Source organism: Amphiprion ocellaris, chromosome 17 (genome assembly GCF_022539595.1).
Source record: "Amphiprion ocellaris isolate individual 3 ecotype Okinawa chromosome 17, ASM2253959v1, whole genome shotgun sequence".
NCBI classification, from domain to species: Eukaryota; Metazoa; Chordata; class Actinopteri; family Pomacentridae; genus Amphiprion; species Amphiprion ocellaris.
In genome coordinates this window covers 19,928,064-19,950,630 of record NC_072782.1, presented here as the reverse complement: position 1 = coordinate 19,950,630, position 22,567 = coordinate 19,928,064, and the positions used below count along the sequence as shown (strand labels likewise).

General features: G+C 39.8%; 1 protein-coding gene across 1 annotated transcript in view; it reads right to left on the bottom strand.

Moving 5' to 3' along the window:
• The window catches only part of zswim6 (zinc finger, SWIM-type containing 6), a 64,832-nt gene that overhangs the window by 4,451 nt on the left and 37,814 nt on the right, over positions 1-22,567 (bottom strand). The window contains exons 4-13 of the mRNA XM_023266068.3: positions 20,898-21,048; positions 15,271-15,450; positions 14,310-14,486; positions 14,051-14,197; positions 13,484-13,624; positions 11,838-12,098; positions 7,940-8,075; positions 4,945-5,102; positions 2,419-2,582; positions 2,262-2,343 (exon numbers count right to left, since the gene is read on the bottom strand). Coding sequence (XP_023121836.2) covers positions 2,262-2,343; positions 2,419-2,582; positions 4,945-5,102; positions 7,940-8,075; positions 11,838-12,098; positions 13,484-13,624; positions 14,051-14,197; positions 14,310-14,486; positions 15,271-15,450; positions 20,898-21,048 — 1,597 coding nt within the window. The remainder of the gene's footprint in view (positions 1-2,261; positions 2,344-2,418; positions 2,583-4,944; positions 5,103-7,939; positions 8,076-11,837; positions 12,099-13,483; positions 13,625-14,050; positions 14,198-14,309; positions 14,487-15,270; positions 15,451-20,897; positions 21,049-22,567) is intronic.

The window sequence follows — 22,567 nt, the reverse complement described above, 5'->3', positions numbered from 1 at the left end:
TTGTTAAAAATCAAAAGAAGCTTTTACGTACTTCCTCAGGTAACACAGGTAATAAAGGATTGAAGGAAACTTTACTTCCTTGGAAAGTAGACAAATTTTAACAGGGTGTTAATTCTCCTGCCTGTGCAAAATGCTAATATGGTGTTCCCCAAGGCTCGATCTGAGGTCTTTAGCTTTTTCCATCTTCGATTCCTCCATTTTGTGCAGTTGGACTATTCTAGATTTAAATTTCCGTTGAAGTGAAATTAGTCAATAGGAACATCTAATGCTATTTTGTCTCTGATTGGGTTATAGAAACACTTAAGCACTCAAATAGTCCCCAGCAAATGTACAATTTCAGCCTGTTTAAGCATCATTTGCTAATGGCTGTTTAAAAAAGAATTTAACTTACACAATATGAAACAAAATGAACAGAGGGCAGGGAGGTCTGGAAATACCTAGGGTTTGGTTGACAACAAATAAAATGTCTCGTAAATTCTGTAATATACATACAATTTGTAAAATGTATTGTAATTTTTTCCTCTTTTTTTCCTGTATTGCTGGAAAAATGCACATTTTCAACCCTCAAGACATCAAAATACATCTAGCACTGTTTAAGTTGTACTAAAACCCTTTATTTTGAACATTAACCTCTATTTGACCAGTCGATCCAATAGTTAAACAGTGTGCTACTGGATCAGATTATTCTCTGACCTCACTCTGTCCTCTACAATCATTAATCAAAATGCATCACCAGTCGTACAATGGAGTTTTACATTCTAATCGGATATTACATGACGTAGCCCTGCTCTGCATCCCCAACCAGCATGCTCTCAATGAACCCATTCAAACAGAAACAGGGACTCCTTGTCACTCCCCCACATTCACAAGAAGTCATCTGGGAGGAGGGTTTTCCTCTGCAGAGCTCCCTCCCTCTGGACACAACTTCCCGTCCACTTCAGGGAAATCAGCCGCTGGCTTCAGCATTCAGGTCCAAATATAAGGCCCACTCAATCAGCCAACAACCACCAATCTCCCATAATTACTGCCCTGCCAGTCATTCCTACCCCCTCACAGAGAGCCCACTGAAACCTATTTTAAAGGCCTTCTGAAGTCTGGCCTGCTGTTTCTGAAAGTCTCTCACATTTCTAAGCAAGCACAGGCACGAAAATCTTTTCAAGTTATTTGTAACTGACTTAGCTATTTCTTTTCTAGATTGTAACTGGGCGCAGCATTATGTGGCTGCAGAACAACAAATATTTTCTATCTTTGCATTTCTTCTCATCATCTTTAATCAAAAACACAACAGCAGCTGTAAAAAATGGATTAATCGGTGTTTAACAATGACAGGCCAAACTGAAACAAGGTTTTCTGAACAAGAAGTTACTGGAGAAATAATGTGTGCCAAAGTGTGTGAATAGATACTTAACCCCCTCATGAGTCTATTCTTTATTCTACTCCATGCTCAAACCATGCAGTGAAGTCATGTTGACTTTCACTAAGTCTGGTACCACTGCTGCTGTTTGCCTTCTGCCTTGATAAAATTAAGAATCAGATGTCCAAAATTTCCTCCAGCTGATCAGAAATAGTTATAAAAAATAATCATAATGACATCTCCTGGCCACAGCACTGGGAGCATTAACATTCAATGTTTTCTAGTCAAGAGCTGTCTGTTTACTGTCATGTGACTCAACTTGTGCATTTCTGCTTTGTGTAAACTGAGATATTTAACCAAAATTCAACCATTTGTAATGCTGATTCTGCTGAAACAAATTCATGTTGTAGCTGAAAGCAGACACTGCCATTACTGCAATGTCTCATTAGTAAACCTGTGTGTGACATTTAATAGAGTATTATTAAAATATACTCTTCAATAATGTTCTGTTTTCACAGATGGCAAGGCGAAGATGAACAAAATCATGTGTTGAACGAGTTCTGAGTGAGTACTCTGTATTTCACGTGTTTTTGAGTCTGTAACAATGCATTTCACTTAATTTTGAAGCAAAAAACATCAAGATTTGAAAATAAAATAAGATTTGTGCATTATTTCAACCTGACATGTAGGACACTAACAAGTGCGTGTTCAAGAACCCTTTATAAGTCGGTTGCAAATGCTGTAAATTCATATGAAAATAATTTTTTGCATTGCTTGTAGTTTCGGAAGAATTTAATGATTGTTGTCTGGAGTTCATGACTGGTTGCTTCAAAATTAGCTCAGATCTTTGTTGGGTAAATCTGCCACAGCGTGAGTCAATTTCTTGTGGTAGCAAAAGCAAACTTACCAACTTCAGTAGCACAGGTGACGAGCCAGCGCACCATCTCTCTCCGCCGCCAGTTCAGCGTCGACAGGGTCATTCTCATCACCTGTAGGAAACATGAGATTAGCAGAGTTTGCACAAAATCTAACGTATATGTTCATGTTTCTTTCTTCAAATTTACCTGAAGGCCCAGCTCCAGGGAGACCTTAAGCAACGTGATGTCCGGCAGGCTGTCCATGAGAGTGGCAATTTTGAAGGCATCCTGGGCCAGTTTGAAGATGTGGGAGGAGGAGTGGATGTTCTTCTGGATGGACTCTAACACTGTTTCTAGCTTACGAGGATCACCTGGTAACAGACAGAGAGGCAAAGTGCACGGTAAAATCTTATCTGTATCTTCTCATAACAGGTTATTTCAGTCATTCAGGTCATGGTATCTAAGCGCTAACAGGAAGGCAGCTGGACCCTGCTTAAAGATGTTAAAAGGGTTTGTTTAGTTCTGGCTGACTGCTAAAGTGTCCCATGAATTTCAGCTTCTGTGTGGTCATTGGCATGTTGAGAGTCACCACTTACCAGCCACTTACAATGCAGACAGACACCCACTCTAACCTCCACTCAGGGTAGTCATACGATGGCCGAGTGGGTCATGTCACCTCAACGACTGTAACCCACCCCACAGGAGCTTAAACATCTGGGATCCCTGGGACAATTTGTTTTATATACCACCAATTCACAACATGTAAGGTGAAGACTTTACAAAAATACTAAAAATCAACTGTTTCCTTTGGATTCCCTTTAAGTAATCACTTGGCAACAGTGGGGAGAAAAAACTCTCGTTTGCTGGGAAGGAGAAACCTCCGGCAGAACCAGGCTCGGAGAGGGCAGCCATCTGCCTCGACTGGTTGGGTTGATGAAAAAGAGGAAATAGAACAGGATAGCAGATGAAGAACAGACAAACAATGCATATAAGAACAATGAACACTCTGAACTGAAATGGCCTTTCGAAAGAGAGTTGAAATGACATCAAGAATCTCACACAGGTCCAGTTGTCTTTGTTTTAGCACTTACATACCCCAACCTAGATGAAAGGGAAATTTCAGAAGATTTTATTTAGGAGTCCAACAAGGGCTATAGTAAGAGTTTGTTAATTTGTGCTTCCTCACAATATGCTTTACCTTCCTTCTGATCCAGACTTCATGCATTTATTGGTTATTCATTTTAGAAGACTGATCTCTGACAGCATCCAACTGCTGGTTGTGAGCACAGCTGCTTTGTCTGGCTGTGATGATGAAGCTGTGCTGTTATGGATGTGTCCAGCTGCTACTATTTAAACCTGTAGTGCTCCTATGACTGATGTGTTTCTTTGTTTCTGCATGTGATCAGGAATGCAGTACCACTGCATGTAGTCAGTGTTACAACCATTAAAATTCAGGGTGCACTGACTCTCTGTACCAACTTGTTTTCAGTGACAGTGCCACTTTGTCATCAGTCCAAACAAAATCTCTGTTCTTGCTTTTCATCATTGCTCTTCTTTCTTCATAGTATTTTGGAAAACAAAGCAACCAACTGTTTGCTTCGTGTATGCACTGGTACCATGTAAAACAGTGCATAAACAGTCGACATGGGAGTTTTCAGGCATGTTAGTGTGCACAGAAATATATCACCTGACCATTCACATATGGCTGACATGCAGATGCTGATGTAAACATGAAGCAGAGGTGAAAAGTACAATCACTGATTTCCTGAACTACACAGTAGCTGCTAGCATACACAACAAAGTCGGTGCTAAAAGTAATTATACATATTGAATTAACCACCTAGGATGATGTCTGTTTACTTTCAAAAAACAGATGTGATGAAAAGTGTAATGAATCAGGAAGTGAATGCTGTGACAGTGTAGACTAGGGATGTCCCCATCAACTACTTTTACTTTCGTGATCCTGATCCGACGCTATCCAATCCAAGTCCTTTAATTTTTAGTATTTGCTGATAACAATAACAAGTGCTCTCTGGCAAACAGAGAGCACTGTGGGAGTTCAGTTAGTAAAGAAGCACCATGATATAGACTTCCATGACACTGAATGAGCTCAGTGATTAGCAAGCAATTGTTGGAATTAAATTGGGGAAGATTAAGAAAGTGATGCAATATTGCTTTAGAAATGTAAGATCTGATGACTTTGTCACATACATCTAGGACTATTTCCACTTGACACCAGTTGTAAGGATGTTCCTAATGTGGACCAAATCAGAACATGAACACGGGTGTTTCAGTAACTCTATATTGTTACTAGAAGTCTCCCTTTCAGCATCCATGCAACATTCCCTCCATCCCATTTCTGTTGCTTATCCAGGGTGCAATAATTTTAAGAATTACTATGTAAATAAATGCTATTCTAATTGCGCTTGGTCTCATTGTCTCTACTGGTTTTTCATGCTGTGCAGTATTAAGTATCTTAGATTTAACTGTGAAGCCCGATGTGAGCTGCCTGTAGAAACAATTCTCCCAGCCGTCTAAAGCTTGATTTATACCCCTGTATTGAACCTATGCTGCAGCCTACATCAGTGCCCTATGCCCTTGTGAGCATTAACATTGGTGTGTCTGTTTTGCTGTGAGATTTAGTTAGATTTCTGGGGAATCTACGGTGTTGATCCAAGGCAGAAGTTTAAATTAAGCTCAAACGGTTGTGTCCATGTGTGTGTGTGTGTGTACCTTTAGCAGCAGTGAGCATGGTGGAGGCAAGTTCACACTGTTGTGTCTCGATGTGGCTCAGAGTGAACCAGCGAGGGTAGCGGTTGGGCACGACCGACACAATGTGGTGAGGCCGAGACAAGTCAGCGGAGGGGGCCGTGGACTCCAGCACCGGCAACCTGAGAGCAGACAAAAACTTTATCAGACACAAGAAGAGATGTGTCTGCTCAGAAGAACACATAATGGAGGTAAAGAAGTTATCAGAGTGTAATGTTCCCTTTATAGGATCAATCAATAGTTTTTCCTTTGTGTTTTCACACCTGAGCTCAGGTGGATCTTTGCCTCAGGCCATGAACACAGAGAAAAGGATGGGTTTAAACGTAATAATTCCTTTTCAGCCAAACCACAGTGCCACAGTGCTATTATATCCAGTTATAGCTGCTGTTCTTTAATAATCCTCTGTTCTAATTTCAGTCTGGAAAATGATATAAAGATTTACATGATTTAAAGCGAGAAAACCAACAGCCTGTATTTATTATTCACACATTTTAAAAAGTCGTTCTCAGCAGTGTTGAATTATTCAGTGAATATTCCAGCAAAAGGAGGTTTTGTCATTAAACAGTGTCCCAGATAGCTCCTGAATCTGCCTCTGTTTCCTGCATCTCTAACTAACCAGAGGAGACGTACAGCAGGCAGGCAGGCGGGCTACAGAAAAAGGTTTGTTAAATTTCCCGCCTCACTGTCTTCATGTTTGTTCGTCCTTTCAGCACTAAGATTACCTACAGTGTAAATGCACCTTTCTGTTTCCATTTTGGCCCTGAATGCAAACTATGATGCCAGTTTTTTTTCTTCTCCAGAAAGACTGCTTTTACAAATTGGGATACATCTTAAAATGTCAGTTTCTTGAAAAGAGCACATGAACCTCTTAGTGAACACAACGAGGACTATACAGATGGCATGTTGCATTAATCGTGGAACTGATTTCATGTTTCTGGTACCAACACAAAAGATTTATAACTAAAAGTAATGTTACATTCACATTATGTTGGCTGTTGCCTGTATGTTTGTAGTTTGTCTCAGCTTGCATCTCAAATGCAGAGCTGCTCTGCTCTGCCAATGTTCTCGTCAGTCCCAGTCTGTAAACAATAGCGTTCAGTGTTGATTGGCTGCCATTTGTGACATGTAACTGATTAGATAGAGCTGAGGGCGGGCACTGGCTGAGACAACAGATTAACTACAGAGAGTAAGAGTTGGTTGCATAAGAGCCAAATTAGCACATTTAATTTGTTTTGTCTGTAATAGGTTATTAAAATTAATGATACGGATAATTGGAAAAATGGCAAATATCAGCCCAGATAATTGGCCATGCTGATAATCAGTCGACATCTACTATTTTTCTCCTGAAGGCAGCCCTGAAGGAGGTTCTACAGGAATTGTTCTTGCATGTGGAACACGCACAAAAGTTTGAGTTGTCCTAAAATGGCCTCAAAGCTCCTGAAGTAGCACCATCACTAAAAACAAACATACATGATATCATATGATTCAGTCCTCGTCTTTGCAGAAATAACTTATTTCCTATGTATGTTGCACAAGACCCTAAACATACACTACCGTTCAAAAGTTTGGGGTCACCCAGGCAATTTCACGTTTTCCATGAAAACTCACACTTTTATTCATGTGCTAACATAATTGCACAAGGGTTTTCTAATCATCAATTTGTTTTCAAATTTGTTTTTTGTTTTCAATTGTTTCAACACCATTAGCTAACACAATGTAGCATTAGAACACAGGAGTGATGGTTGCTGAAAATGTTCCTCTGTACCCCTATGGAGATGTTCCATTAAAAATCAGCCATTTCCAGCTAGAATAGTCATTTACTACATTAACAATGTCTAGACTGTATTTCTGATTCATTTAATGTTATATTCATTGAAAAAAAACAGCTTTTCTTTCAAAAATTAGGACATTTCTAAGTGACCCAAAACTTTTGAGCGGTAGCGTATATCTTAAAGTCATTATGACTACTGTGATTCTGTTCTTGCAGCATTCTGATTGTGAAAATGACTGAATCACAAATTGAATTTACTGTAAATTATTTATACTGACACATGATTTTATTTTAGGTGGACATAAGTGTTTAATGCTTACTGATGTCAGAGGCCCTCTGCTTTGTTTCTATCCAGGTTTTTGAAAACTTTTACAATAAGAAAAGCACTCGGAGAGCGCAGTACTCTGCCAAGGCTGCTCAGTCGTATCATTTCCGAGGGATGAAATCTTTAATAAAAAAAATTACCTTGCGCTGTGTGTTATGCATGTTTACGTTTTGTATGGATACCGAATCCTGTGACCTAAATATGTAGCAGGCGGTGGGAATTGGTGGGACTCGGAAACACCCCCACAATTTAATCAATTGTTCCTTGTATCATCCATTCCTTGACTTATCTGTTGTGGATAAGTCCACAAAGGTCGATTTGTAGTAGGATCACAATCATGCGATCGTCAGCAGGCAGGTGGTCGCGTTCATTTGTTGTCATAGTTACAGTGACGCCGTGCCGCTATCTCGCAATGGGAAACCCTTAACAAATCCGTGGATCCAGACTATAATCCGCATCACTGCCAAAATCTAATGAAGTGGTCTTGTGTCATTTTTAACCTTCCCTGAAAATTTCATCCAAATCCATTCTTCCGTTTTTGAGTAATGTTGTCCACAGACAGACAGACAGATTCACACATTACGCCGATCATCATATGTCTCCGCCGCGTTTCTTGGCGGAGTAATAAACCTTGGTGGTTTTTAATCTAGTGAGGCTTCCTTCATGTGAGATCACTGAGACAAACTAGCTGCTGACATTTATAAAAAGGTAAACCAACGTTTATCTGGCACTGCTAATCTCAAAGAACCCACTCTTGATATTCACAGAACCGCAGTGGATACAAACAGGCTATGTTTTAGTTTTTGCTTTTATACATTTTCTTTGTGGGCAGACAGCTAGCTGCTAAAAGGAGACTGACTCACCTCATGGCCCTCAGTGCAATTCTGTATGCCAGCTCGGCGTCATGAGGTAGCAGGGAGGTGAAGAGATACTTGGCAAAAGTGTGCATGGGGACACTTTCTCTGTACAGGATTTCCCCCAGGCCACTGTAAGGACCAGCTGGAAGAAACAGGACAACACAGCGGTAAGTTTATACAGTCAACCTGAGCACAGATCAGCGCAGCGTGATACTTCACATGTGACCGGACAGTAACCTTGTGTACCAGATACTTTCCCAGCCTGATGCGTCAACAAGTCTGATTAAACCGGCAGAGCGAGCTGAACAGTGTGAGTCAGCTGTGTTTTAGAGGCTGATCGCTCTGTTAATCAAGCATCAGAGAATATCCTGTATGTAAAGGAAACTACAAGAATAATTGATGAGCTGAAGGGCTGACAGCTTCTAGGAAAAGCTTTTTGGGAGGAATCCATTCTTAATTTCTCTGTGCAGCCTTTCTGTGGGACAAAAGGGATTTATTAGATCTAATTAATTCTATTATTTCATTTTCAGTGCTTTCTTCTAAGAATAAAAAAAACTGTTTAATTGATTTGAAAATGTGAGGACTAGGCTGCTGTTATTCTTTTTTCTCCATTCTGAGTTCCCTATCCAGACCTTAACTCTAACATATGATTCATTTTGTCTATAAAAAACACTTTCAAACAAAATAGAACAAACTAATACAACATAAAACACAAAGATGGATGATTTACTGTCCTTGGTCCCTTTTCAGGGTTGAAAAAAAAAATCCATTTAATGTTGGTTTTATTCACATATTTATGAAGCCTTACAGATAACGCCAAGGTCTCTGGCATTTATTGTGAACAAACATTGGAAAGCTTCTTCAACCACACTGACATATCAAATCAATTGAATATATAGCTGAATATTTAACACACAGAAAAAAAGTTTGAAAAAAGGTCAAATATAAAGTTTTAGCTTTCAGAAAGTTCAATAATTTCCTAATACAGCTGGAAACTCTAGATTTTAGCAAAAGTTACTGAAACAGGAAGACGTGAAATTTGTTGGGGATAATTTTCAGCAGTAGATGAATACACATCTGGTGCCTCTAGAAGTTGTTAAGCATTATTCTTAGATAAAATACAGCATTTCAAAAATGTGATGTAAAATCTAGTCAACAATTATAATGAAAAGACCAGAAACCACAGTGTGTTGACTCGTTTCTTCTACCCCGTCTGTGGCTTTCAGCTTCAAGCCTACGATTCCTACTGAAGACTTAAAACACAGAAGAATTTCCTAAAACAGCTGGGCACTACAGTTTTTAACAAAGTTGAATTTGTTGAGGACCCTTTTCAGCTGCGGACAAGTACACATTTGGGGTTCTAGTAACATTTTCAAGCAATTTCTGTGAGAGAAGGTATTATTTCACATTACAAATGTTGCAAGTCATGACATATTGCAAAAATCTGTCCTAAAATCAAGCATCAGAGGTTCTATAAATAATGCCCTGTGTTTTTCTGATTATCAGTAAATCACTTGAACAGGGTATTAACCCGTCTCTTCTACCCTTTGGCTCTCAACTCCAGATCCACTGATTTCTGCTGAACACATGAATCTTTAAAAACTAAAATAAGGTTCAGCAATTTCCTACAGCCGGGCACTGAAAGCAATTTTCAAACAGAAGGAAATACTGAATTTGTTGGGGACTATATTTGGCTGTGGATGAATACATATTTGGTCCTCTAGAGAGTATTTAGGGCAGCAGAATGGTGTGTGTGGGATTAAATCAAAAGACAATGAGTGTTCATGGTGATGAAGGAACATATCACCCAGTGAAACAGTGTGTCTAACTGATGTGTTTTTAACAGTTTTTTGGAAAACAAAGGAGCTCTGTGGCACAGAGGAATATGATATAACAGGCTTTGGACACACAACAATACTTGTTTTTGTGTTTTGGTCTTTTCATGAGGATTTGTTGATAATAACAAAAACAGAATATCATACAGACATATATGTAAATGCAGCCTAAAAGATCACAAAAATACATGTTGTGTTAAACCTTGTCCATAATGATATACGAGCAGCGACTTCCTCTGGGCCTCCGCTTTATAATCACAACCGAGCAGAGTTAGCAGGAGCCGCATGTGAGGGGCTGAGCAGCTCTGTCATACGTGGGTTTGCAGAGAAAAGAGCCTTGAACCATGACAAGCCACACACTTATTATAGTCTTCAATAGACACACACACACAACGCCAGCAAACAGACTGACAATGCAAACAGCGCCTGCACACAACTGTAAACACTGGAACATACAAAGTGTAAATGTACAGCACAGAGTGCACACTAAAGTACACAGCGTGAACACAACACAGCACACACTAACATAACACACTGTTAAAGCACAGAGAGCTGTTTGTGGTTCAGGGTGTGAAACAGGAATGTTCTTGTGTACAGATAGTGTGTCATTCCCAGAAACACCTAAAGGAGCCGGCAACATTTTAGGACATATTTCTGTTTGATGAGAAGATTGATCTGATGCTCATGTGTGAGGTGAGCCGGTTAGCTTAGCTTCACATCAAGACTGGAAATGGGGAAACTGCTAGCTTTGCTGTGTCCACAATAATGAAATCCATATAACACTATAGAGTGCACAAAACATATCGAAGGCAGCACAGAAGGTATTAAAAAAAAATCTAAGGTGAGTATTTTAACTCTTTGTCATCCTCCATGATTTATTGTAAACAGAGTTTTTAACTATTATAGCTTCATTTCCTAGTTGGTTGATATGTTCTGCTGCGACCACATTCTCACTAGTCTGACAATCACTAGTGTTCCTTTCAGGATAACAGCCTTATGTTAACAGCCTTTCAGGATTCACCCATATTTCGATGGCAGGAGGACTAACTAACACCACCGCGTTTTCATAACTTCAAACTGGCCCAACCTGATGAAGTCTGCTAGGTCTAACTTATTAAACGTTTACTGAACGCTGAGTTGGAGTTGGCTCCAAACTATTTGATACCATGTCAGAGTAGTCGTTGCCAAAAAGTCGAGTGCAAACTTTGCAAACAGCCGTCTATGTATCACAGCTCAACAACCAACATGGCAGGTCATCAAATAAACAGCAGGTAACTTGTCTGTGTTCTATTTCTCAGTAGTTCTTGTGCTGGATCACCAATAAAATATTATATGAATATGGGCAGTCGCACGCTGCTCTGCTCCAAGTCTATTTCAGAAAAATATACCAGGTTCAAATGATTAAACATACTGCAAATACTAGATTTTTTTATAGGCTTTCATAAAGCTAGCAGATAGAGTGCACTCAGTGCACTGTGGAACATTCACTTCATCTACAGATACCAGGCAGATTTTAAGATTTCAGCAGACCAGATTATTATTTTTTTTGATTCAATACAGTCCGAGTACATTACAGTGTTCTGGGATGAAAATTGGGCTAAAATTTGCTAGACAAAACCAGCTGCTTGAGAAAATAAATGAGGAGATCAATCATCAACAACAATAATCATCATTTGCAACTCCAGAAAAAAATGGTCAAAATTTTGTCTGACCTGATGACATTTAATTAAATGTCATACAGGACAAAGAAAAGCAGCATATGCTTGTAAATTAGGGCTGAACAATCTTGGGAAAATATCTGAGTGTCATTTTTTCCAACCGATATTGTGATTTGATTTACAATATCAAAAGCAACACCAAAAACGTGACTGAGCCACAAGGAGGATGGCATGAAATTGTAAAGTCATTGACAGTTTAAAGTCTGAATCAGACATACCGCATAACATCACTCTCTAATTTGCAGGATTTATGACTTGCTAATTGTATTGTGTCAAATTGAGATTTCATTTCAAACTGGTTAACTGTTCAGTCCTACTGTAAAGATACTACAATGTTTGAGTTGTACTCACCCTCTAGCAGGAACACGGCTTGCTTCCGGAAGATCTTCACCAACGTGTCGTCTAACTCGACCTCTTGAAGCTTGGCCAGCAGCTGCTCTTCGTTGCGACACACCTTCTCCTGGGCGTAGAGGCCATCTGGCATCACCCTCTGCTGACCTAAACCAATCAGAGCCGTCTCCACAGCCAGCGACACAAACGACTCGCCATCCTCCAGGAAGCGCTGCGCAGGAAGAACAGGATGCTCCGTCCTCCTGCCTGAACCCAGCGAGCCTGAGGGTGAGGGAGAGGGGAGGAGGGGGTGAAGGATGACTTAGCAAGGAAAATGTTCCCTTTGGGCTGTGAATTGAGCCGGGTATTGATAAATCTATTGATCTATTTGGTCATTCTGGTGCTCCTTTTTCACAGCTCGTTCTCCTGAGGACAGTAATCATGTGTTTTAATGGTTTAATGATGTCTTGGCAGACCTCACAGCTCATCCCAGGAGGGTTCACAGTCCCCAGTGAACACACACTCATACAATCGCTTAGATATTAATAGAAGAGTCTAAATTGAAAACTTTCACAACTTCTCCAACACAGTCATCATCAGTTCACCTTCATACCACTTTACTTTTTTAAGTCATTACTGTGTTGTACATTTCCTTTACATGAATACTGGTATTTGTTCCAATAATACACACTCAATCCCACATGACAAAGTGAAAACTTTTTTTTTTTTTTTTTTTTTTTTTAAAGAATTTTTTTCCAATTTGTAAAATCTCATAATAGGTTATTGAGTGATTGGAAAAAATGGCAATTTTATTAATTGAAAATAAAGCTACAACATAAAAAGTGAACATGTCCGAAACAAACTGAGCTGCTGCTGCTGCGACGTCTTTTCAGGCTGCAGTATGTTGAGATTCGTTGAGCTGGGCTCCCTGAATAATTAATGCATTTTAATTGGAGTGTTTTTCCTGCTGCATTTCTTATTCATGAGCTGTTATTGGAGGATGACTGGAGGCCAATCAGCACGTCTGTGTCATCTCTGCTGATTGCGACCTGAGGGCCTGCAGGAAAGACACAATCACTGCAGGAAAAACGCTCAGGAAAACCAGTGTTTGTGTGTACTGTATCTGCAGCGCAGAAAAGCTCCAACCTATGTTTAATTACCTGAGCATTTCCATTTTCTGCTGCTTTATACTTCTACTGTGCTGTACTTTTTATACCACTATATTTACTTGACAGATCAAGTTGTTGGTTACTTCTCAGATTAGGATTTTACATCAAACATACTGTGATTAGCTTATAAAATGCAATAATCGTTGAAGATTGTCCGGGTGACTGATGATCATTTAAGCCTGGAGTTTAGTTGGTGCTTCTGCATTTCTGCAAAAAACTCTTCCAGTCTAAATTTCTCACAGCTGAATTATGGTCCAAAATAAATATCTCCCAAAAAGATTGGCGATAAGCCTCAAAAACTGAAGCTTTTCAGGCAACTCAACCCCTGGGTTGGAAACTGCTATCTCAACTAAATCAACCAAATGTGAACAAAGCAGATAAAACCAGCTCTACTGTCAGCAGTCATACAGTATGTCCCACTTTCAGCTTTTACTCATATGAATGTTATGGTAGTTTTACGCACGTAAGGGTGGTGTGAGTAGTTCTATTGCTGTATACCTGTGAAGTCAAGCAGAGCTCCTTCCTCGCTGCCACCCCTCGTCTCCATGAGAGTGCTGAATAGAGTGCCGATAGGGTCCAGAGGGTGGCCTACCCAGCTCTCCAGGTTGGTGACTGATGTGATTCCTCTGTGTAGCAGCTCTGCAGTAGCAAAGTGTGTGTTAATGAACTGTGTAAACTCTGTAACACAGAAAGTGTACATAGGCAGACTTGAAGTACTTGAAGTCCACCATAACAAAAAATAATCCAATTGTTACTTCACATGAATGTTTGAGTGTTGCTGTGCAAATGTTTAAACTTAAATTTCATTCTACAGGAAGACAGGCTCAAACATTCAGCCAAAGTCATACACCCCTTTTCCACCAACGCAGTTGGTTCCAGATTTTTGTGCCAAATCTGGAACCAGTTTTTCACATTTCAACAGCAAAGAACCAAGTCTTGGCCAGGAGAACTGGTTCCAAACTGGCACCAACACTTGGTTTAGAACCAGAACAGCTTATATCAGTAGATTTACAACACCTTTGTCCTGAAATGTCAAAATATATACTTAAAGACTGGCAAATGGACCTTTTTTGTGTGTGCAGAAGAGCTCCAGCTGTTTCTGCTGTTGCCTCCGCAGCGTGTTGACGATGGCGATGGTCAGCCTAAGTGCTTCCTTGGGGTAACCATGTGATCTCAGGGCGTCCACCCGGGCGCACGCTGTGGGGACGTGCTCTGCAGAAGACAAAAAGAACAAGAGACATTTCATTTTCTCCCTCTTGTTTTTTTTACCTTTCATTACTTTCATTTGTCACCCCTCTAAAAACATGAGTCCCTGCTCTCTCACCGTGCCACAGGGGCCACCCTCTGGCGTCGAACAGGGAGCTGTCGAGGTTGTCGTGGTAACAATAGTTGGTGTAGTGGTCCTCAGTGATGATGTGCTGCAGGTGGGGGTCCAGCCAGTGCAGGTCGCAGGCCTCGATGGCTCGTGTGAAAACCGTACGGTGAGGCCGAGTCAGAGAATCTGTGAGAAACAAACACAAGATGTCAGATGATTTTAACTCATGTCACAACAAAAAGGTTCTGACTGCATGTCTGTTATGATTAAAGGTCCAAAACTTAGAAAATCTAATTTGAGAAAAAGATGCTACCATTAAGTGTAGAATCTTCCTGAGAATAATCATGTTTTCAGAATTTCTTTAGTATCAAATTACTCCAGTGACAGCTGATTGTACATGCAATGGCAGCTTTACACTTCCTATTTACATCAGTCAAATCACTATGGAAGCTGTAGTTCTTTAAGCGGAGAGACAAAGGAGTGGCAAACATTGATATTCACTTGAAAACCAACTAATCACAACTGAAAAATGCCTCTGACAGAACAAATGCAGGGCTACAGACCAAAGCATCAGCAGTAATAACAGCACCTGTCTTCTCATTCCAAACATTTTTATTACCACCTGATAGAAACGTTCATGTGTCTGTTTTTTCTCTGATTTAGTGGAAACAGAGAGACGAACAAAGGCTAGAAAAAGCTGCAGGACCTCGGCGGTGTTATTAGGCTCATTCTATTAGCCACACTAAAAAGGTAATAAGGCTCGCAGGCACTGAGATTGAAGGAAGGAGACTTGATTAAAAGAGAGGGGGGAGGGTGCAGAAAGACGACTTAATAGTGTTAATACAGAAGCAGAACAGAGAAGGAGGAGGAGGAGGCGCTGCAGGAGAAAATGGATAGAAAAGATGAGATGTAGGAGAAGAAATGAAACAAAGAGAGGCCATGTTTCTGCTTTGCCCGGGTGTCGTCTCACCTGGGTTGCCGGGAGGGCCCTGGGGCAGAGCGTTGGTCAGATTGGTCAGCTCGCTGCCATGGTTACCGTCCTCCAAGGGACAGACGTCCACGCCGTTCCACCTGCGAAGCTGCCGGAGCCAGAAGCCCTTCTGCTCAGCTTTACAGTGGGGGTTCAGCACAATGCACATCCACAGAGCCCCTGCACACAGATGTCCACAGATATAACACTCATACTCTCATCCTGAGACCTGTGGCCATAAACAGGATGTAAAAAATTAATTTACCAAAGCTCAAGCAACAGTCACTCAGCTTCATTGTCACCTATTTAAAAGAGATTCAAAGTACAGCTGCTGCAACTAAAATACTGATTATCTTCTCAATTGTTGTTGTCTGTAAACTGTCAGATTGTTTCATGCCCTGTCCAAAAAGACAGTCTACTGAAAGTTAATGAAGTTAATGAAAGTCTCCCATTTAATAATCAAACACTTCTAGTTTATTTTTTCTTGAATATCAACTTTGTCTGTTTGCTAATCAATTCATCAACTAACTGTTGCTGCTCCACCAATCAGTGATCTCTCTTTCAGAAGATGCAGGCAGAAAAAAATACAAATATAGAGTATATGCAATTCTTCATATTTTTTCTCTTCATTTAAAAGGTTGGAAAGACTAAAAACAGTCCCCATTTATTTGTTGCATATTAAAAAGTTAACTAAAAGTAATTTCAAACTGTATTTAAAATGACAGGATTACACAGCTGTTTTTGTTGTCTAAAGTATCACTGGTCTGTGTAGTGAAACCGTTATGGAAAGGTGGTTAAAAGTACCCATCTAAACCCAAATAAAAGCCAAACTGAAACAGACATGACAATGAAAAATGGCTCTATTATTATCATTATTATTATTACATCAGAGACAGTGGCATTGCTTCTGCACACCTATAGAATATGCAACTAGCTCTTCCTCCCATGAAAAGTCAAGGAGATGTCTTCTGTTGTCTTTGCTTTAAGAGTCTAAAATTCACAGAAAACAGAGCAAAGCAGCAATTTCTTACTTTAGAGAAACTGCAACCAGAGAACTGTTGGTGCTTCTGTCTTTAAAAAAAAGATTAAACGAGAAATCAAGCAACTAATTCGCTGCCGATTTGACACATATATGCTGTTTAGCTCTTCTCTGCATTCAGGGGAAAGAAAAGAGGAAAAACAATTTTGGCTTATTAATCTACGACTGCACCATTTCGATTATTTGCAGAGGTGGGCAGAGTAGTCAAAAATTGTACTCGTAAGAGTAACGTTACTTCAAAATAATATCACTCAAGTAGAAGTAAAAAGTAGTCATCCAATAAATCACTCGAGTAAGAGTAAAAAATTATTTGGTGAAAAGACTACTCAAGTACTGAGTAACTGTTTGATTGCAATGTCCGATTTATTTTTTAGAAATGATGTCATCAGACAGACAAAAATTTAAAATGATGTGCAAATAATAAAATAAAAAATAACATCTTTACAAAATGACAAGTTAAAGCACAAGAAACACGAATTTCCAAATCTCCATTTTTCACAACATAAAGCTTTTGAAACAAATACCTGAAGTAAGGTAACGTTGTTATGTTTGAACAGTGCAAACTACTTCCAGTGACAAGACGTACTGTATTTCACTTCCCTCCAAATGGCACAGGCTCAGTAGATAGAAAATAACATTACAACTAGGGCTGGACCCGAATATCCGAATATTCTGTCGTTGTGGGGGTATCCGAATATTAATTTTGAGATCCGAATATTCGGACTCCCCCAACCCCCTCCCTCCCGGCTGTATCACGCTGGGCTACCAAGCGTGACGTCACGCTTCACTTCGCCCGTGTTAGTAAACAGAAGACAAAAGCCAAAGACGGAGATATCCATGCTAATGCTATGCTAATGTTGTCGGACTCCGAAGCAAGATCAAACGTCTCGAAAATGCCCGTTTTTTCATTCCTTGTCTGCTACGTGTGTAGAGTCTGTGCCGCTATTCCGCCACAGTTCGTACGTGGTCATGTGACTGCAGGGCAACGTCTGGTGAAACGGAGTCACGTGATTATTGTTACTTCGTCTGATTGGTGAAACACAGTCATGTGGTAGATCCACAGGGGGCATCTCTCCGGCAAAATAAAGCATATCTAATATGATACATAAAAAAGTAACGAGTCAAGTGTAGCCCAGTGTAACGGAGTAACAGTAGTGTTTCTTCTTCACAAATCTACTCAAGTAAAAGTAAATAGTATGGCAGAGTAAAACTACTCTCAAAAGTAATTTTTTCCCAAAAAGTTACTCAAGTAAATGTAACGGAGTAAATGTAACTCGTTACTACCCACCTCTGATTATTTGTCTCCATCAACTAGTCAAGTTGTAGTTTAAACCCATGTCTGTCCAGACTTTCCCTTTGAACCTCTGAATATGAACCTCTGAACACCAAACCCATTTGAGATTATTTTTGTTCTTGTCACATTTTTACTCACAGCAGCTGCCTTTTTCACTGGTATAACAATGTCCTGCACCTCAATGAAAACATATACTGTCTGTTTGTCTGTTAGCAACATTACTCAAAACCGGACAAACAGATTTCGATGAAATTTTCAGGGAAATTCAGAAATGACACAAGGACCAAGTGATTACATTTTGGCAGTGATGCAGCTTATAGTCTGGATCCACAGATTTGCTAAAGATTTCTGTATCATTGTGAGATAGCGGCACGGCATCACTGTAACTATGACAACAAGTGAACACTACGTCAGCTACGTGCTGACGATCACGATTGCGATCCTTCTACAAATAGACCATTGCAGACTTATCGGGACTTATCCGTCAGAAATGATACAAGGAACAACTGAAGAAATTGTGGGGGTGTTTCCGAGCCCCATCAATTCCTGCCACCCGCTACATATTTAGGTGATGCAATTTGGTATCCCTACATAACATACAGATGCACAACACACACCTGTGCTCAGCACAACGTCAATTTGTTTGTGGGTACTCCTATATAAAATGGCTACATTCTATAGTGCCATGATTTCTGCCACAAATTTTTTCAAGCTTTCAGCTGTCGGAAATGATACAACGACTGAGTAGACTTGGCGGAGTACTGCGCTCTCTGAGTGCTTTTCTTGTTCTCTCTGTTTTTAAAGTGTCTGGCTCTGATAAATGTCATTTTGGCACCTTTTTAAAAGACAACAAACCTACCTACCTACCTACCTACCTACCTATCATTTTATCCTGTTAGAGATTTGTGTGAATGTTTGTCATAATTAGCGCATTCATTCTTGAGGCCTGAAACGTGCTTTGTTAGGTCACAGTGATCTTTGAACTTTGACCGAAAACATCTAATCTGCTAATCCTCGAGTCCAAGTGAACGTTGTTGAAGAAATTCTCTCAAGGCGCTCCTGAGATATCATGTCACCAATATGAAAACATAACTCTGGTTGTTCCTGGTGTGGAGGTACTAAAACTAACCAAAACTATCCATCCATCATCATCTATACACCGCTTAATCTTCATTAGAGTCACGGGGGGCTGGAGTCTATCCCAGCTGACTTGGGCGAAGGCAGGGGACACCCTGGACAGGTCGCCAGTCTGTCGCAGGGCTACATATACAGACAAACAATCACACTCGCATTCACACCTACAGGCAATTTAGAATAATCAATTAACCTCAGCATATTTTTGGACTGTGGGAGGAAGACGGAGTACCCGGACAGAACCCTTGCATGCACAGGGAGAACACGCAAACTTCATGCAGAAAGATCCTGGGAAAGCCGGGACTCCAAAACCCAAAGATATGGAGCTTAAAATGATAGAAAACAAAGAATAGTGGTTGTAGCTTTAAAAAATTACAAAAATCATCAATGACCATCCCAATTAATTGTTCTAATTGTAAGAAAGAAGTGTGAGATTAACAGCACTGTTGGCTGAAACCAAGAAAACAGACTGGAGGAGGAAAACACATAAAGGAGGCAGAGTGAAGGAGGAGGGGAACAATGAAAATGTTAAAGGATAAATAAAGGATGACAGATGACAAAATTAAACAGGAGAAAAAAATAAAGGAGGTGAGATGAGAAAAAAGAAGACACGAGGAGAGGTGAAGGAAAGGGAGGACGAAGTGAATGCAGGAGGGAAGCTGAGAATGGGGGGAGGGGAAAGGAGGAGAAAGGCTTTATCCTCCGTCTCTTTGTTAGAGCTGCACCAAGCACAACAGTGAGGAGGAAAAACAGCAGTCAGACGAGAGTGACGAAATGCAGAGAAAGAATCTTCAATAGCAGCAGAAGAGGTGAAGATAAACAAAACAGGAGGGAGGAGAAGATCTGTGGTTTAGTACAACACTTTTACTTGGGATTAAGCAAATATTTCCATAAACCGTTTTCTTCTGATTCATATAAATCCGTTTAATACATGTGGTCTATTGTTTACATGATGCATCTCAGTTTGTTTGTAAGTGATGCCTGAACCGTTTTCTATCACAAGCAAATAAACAAATGTATTTCTACTTCCTGCAAAAGAAATGATCAGTGTCAGGGGTCAACAATTCGTCACAGCCACGGGGTGCCTTCTAAGGATCCTATTAGTGCTGCACAACACATTGACAAAACCATGTGAAGTAAGACGAACCCAAACAGATCACACTACAATTTTTTTTTGCTGCTTGATACAAAAAGCAAACTTGTACACTTCTCATTTTCCACGACTAATCTACAAGAGAAGTCAGTCTAATATAACATTATTTACTCAGATTTAGGGGTCTTCAGGTAAATTTTTGGCTATCCGTTTAGCTTCTTGATTCATTGTCAAGGAAACACAAATGCCATGGAAGCCAGTCTGAGGATCACCAGTCTCTACAAAAATTTTTCTAAATCCATCCAGAGGATATTTATACGTCACGATCTATTTTTAAAGTATTTTCCGTACAAAGCTTAATTTGTCACAGCCAAGTAACAAGGTCTGAATTAAAGCTAAATAGCAATTATTAGATAATTAGCAGTGGAGGGGGATTTTGGGTTAATCCTGTTGGTCATCCTTGAATTAAGACTGTGATATGTACATCATCTGTCTTGTCATGGAAACTTCAAGCTGTCTTCATGCTGCTTTATCTTGCAAGCAAATTAAGAAATGTCAAAACTCAGCCGGACAGATCCTGCTGCATGTTCAAGTTAATTATATTTGTCATGTATTTTTCCTAGCTTTACAAGTATTTTTAATACTCTTTAAGAACATAAAGGTCACTTTTATAACTATTCTGTTCATTTTTGCAGCCTTGGTAATTATATTTGAATAAAAGGACACATTTTCAGTTGTTTAGAATTAAAATCAAGCATCTCGAGTGCCTCAACAGGTTGAGCTGGTGACCCATAAACAGGGGCTATAGTCCCCGACGCAGTAGCCATGGGTTTGAGTCCAACCCACGGTCATTTGCTGCACGTCTTTCCCCCACTCTTCTCACCACATTTGATGTCTCTGTCTCCACTTTCCCCTATAATAAAGGCCCAAAAAAAACTTTAAAAAAAATAAAAAATCAGGCATCTCAGTTAAGGTACACTGCATTCCAAAGCTGAAGCAGCCATAATATATGATGTATAATTATGTGTGTGTGTGTGTGTGTGTGCATTTTTCAGTCATCACTGTACCTAGTTCATCCCACAGCTGCCTGTACTTGTCAGTCATAGCAGTCCCCTGTTGCCTCCACAGCGCCAGTCTGGGGTCGCCCATGAACTGCTCTGTGATCAGCGTTAACATGCGAGCGCCGTTGGAGTCCCTCATCTTCAGCATCTCTCTCACCTGCATAGGGAGTGGCATTGTGGGTAAAAAATAACAGCAAATGCACATACTAGAGCTGCAACAATGTATCCATCAGTTGTTGATTATTAAATCAGGAGACAATCATTATGAAAGTTAATTATTTCTGGAAAAGTCTAAATTCTCTGATTCTAGCTACTTAAATGTTAAGATTTTCTCATTTATTTCCTCCTCTACGACAGTAAATAGAACATTTATAGACTAAACAGCTAATCAAATAATCCAGTAAATAATCGACAAATTGCCAATGACAATAACTGCTAGTTGCAGTCAATCACTGACATCCCTGAGTAGATTCATTGTCCTCTGTAATCCTATGCAATCTCCGTAATATCTTTCCATTTATAAGAAGTGAAAGACTATCAGCAACCTTCTCAAAATGGAAGCAGCGGTTGTACTTTAATAATATATACGTCCTGGTTTCCGAAGGGTGTATTACAAAGCAAGTTCAACAAATTAACCAGATTTTTTCCATCAGCCTCTGAGCATGTTCACATAAAAGGGGGCATTTGACGTGTCATGTGACATTTCTTCGTCCTAAAGACATGTCGTCTATTTCAGTCAAGAGGAACAGGTTGTGACAATGGAGGAGAAATATGAAGGATATAAATATGCATTACCCTTTGCCATTACTGTAAATGATGCAAGAGAGGAATGTTGGTAGAAAAGTGCTAATGGTGTAAGTTAATATATTTATTTTACCACTCAGTGACTCTCAATGCAGCCCCTCATTTCTAACGTGACAGCTGCACATTAGAGCTGTTAAAAATGAAACTTTATACATTTAAACATTTTAGAAGTGCATTGAGTCCCATAACAAAAGATATAAGGAAGTCATTTTAGTTTTTCAATCAATTTTCTAATCTGTGTTCAATTAGTTGCAATACCAGCAGTATAAAACAGACAAATCCAGACCAACCATAAAAACATATTTATGCACTTTTTTGCATTACCTCCTGAATGCATATAGTGTGCGATACTGAAACTGCTTACCTATTGCTAGAATACATCTGAACAGGTTTGCAGATATAACGTATTTTCTCAACTGAGAAGGAAAAGAAAAGGTAAAAGAGAGGTGCTTCTTGTAGCTGATTTAAAACCCAAAATGACACTGCACAGGTAACCTCCTCCAGAGTACGCTAGCTGAGCAGCATCACGTATCAATGGTGATCTAGCCACCTTCATGACATTGAAAACTCTCTCAGTTTTAAGTTCAACATATCTCACTAGCCCATCAGTCTCGGTTCGTAATACACACCTCAGCACTGCTTGGATAGAAAGCTATAACTCAAGACACAAAAATGCTTCATTATGATGAAAAACACATTTGCATTTAGTTTCTGAGCCAGCTCCTCCACATGCAGTTTCTGTTTAGACTATACCATTTCAATGACGGTACAATGAAGTGCAAGCACATTTTTTCTTCGCAGTAGTTAGTTGAAGTGGGGTCACATACATAGAAGGGTGCGTCATCCGCACAGAAACTGATATCATGACTGTA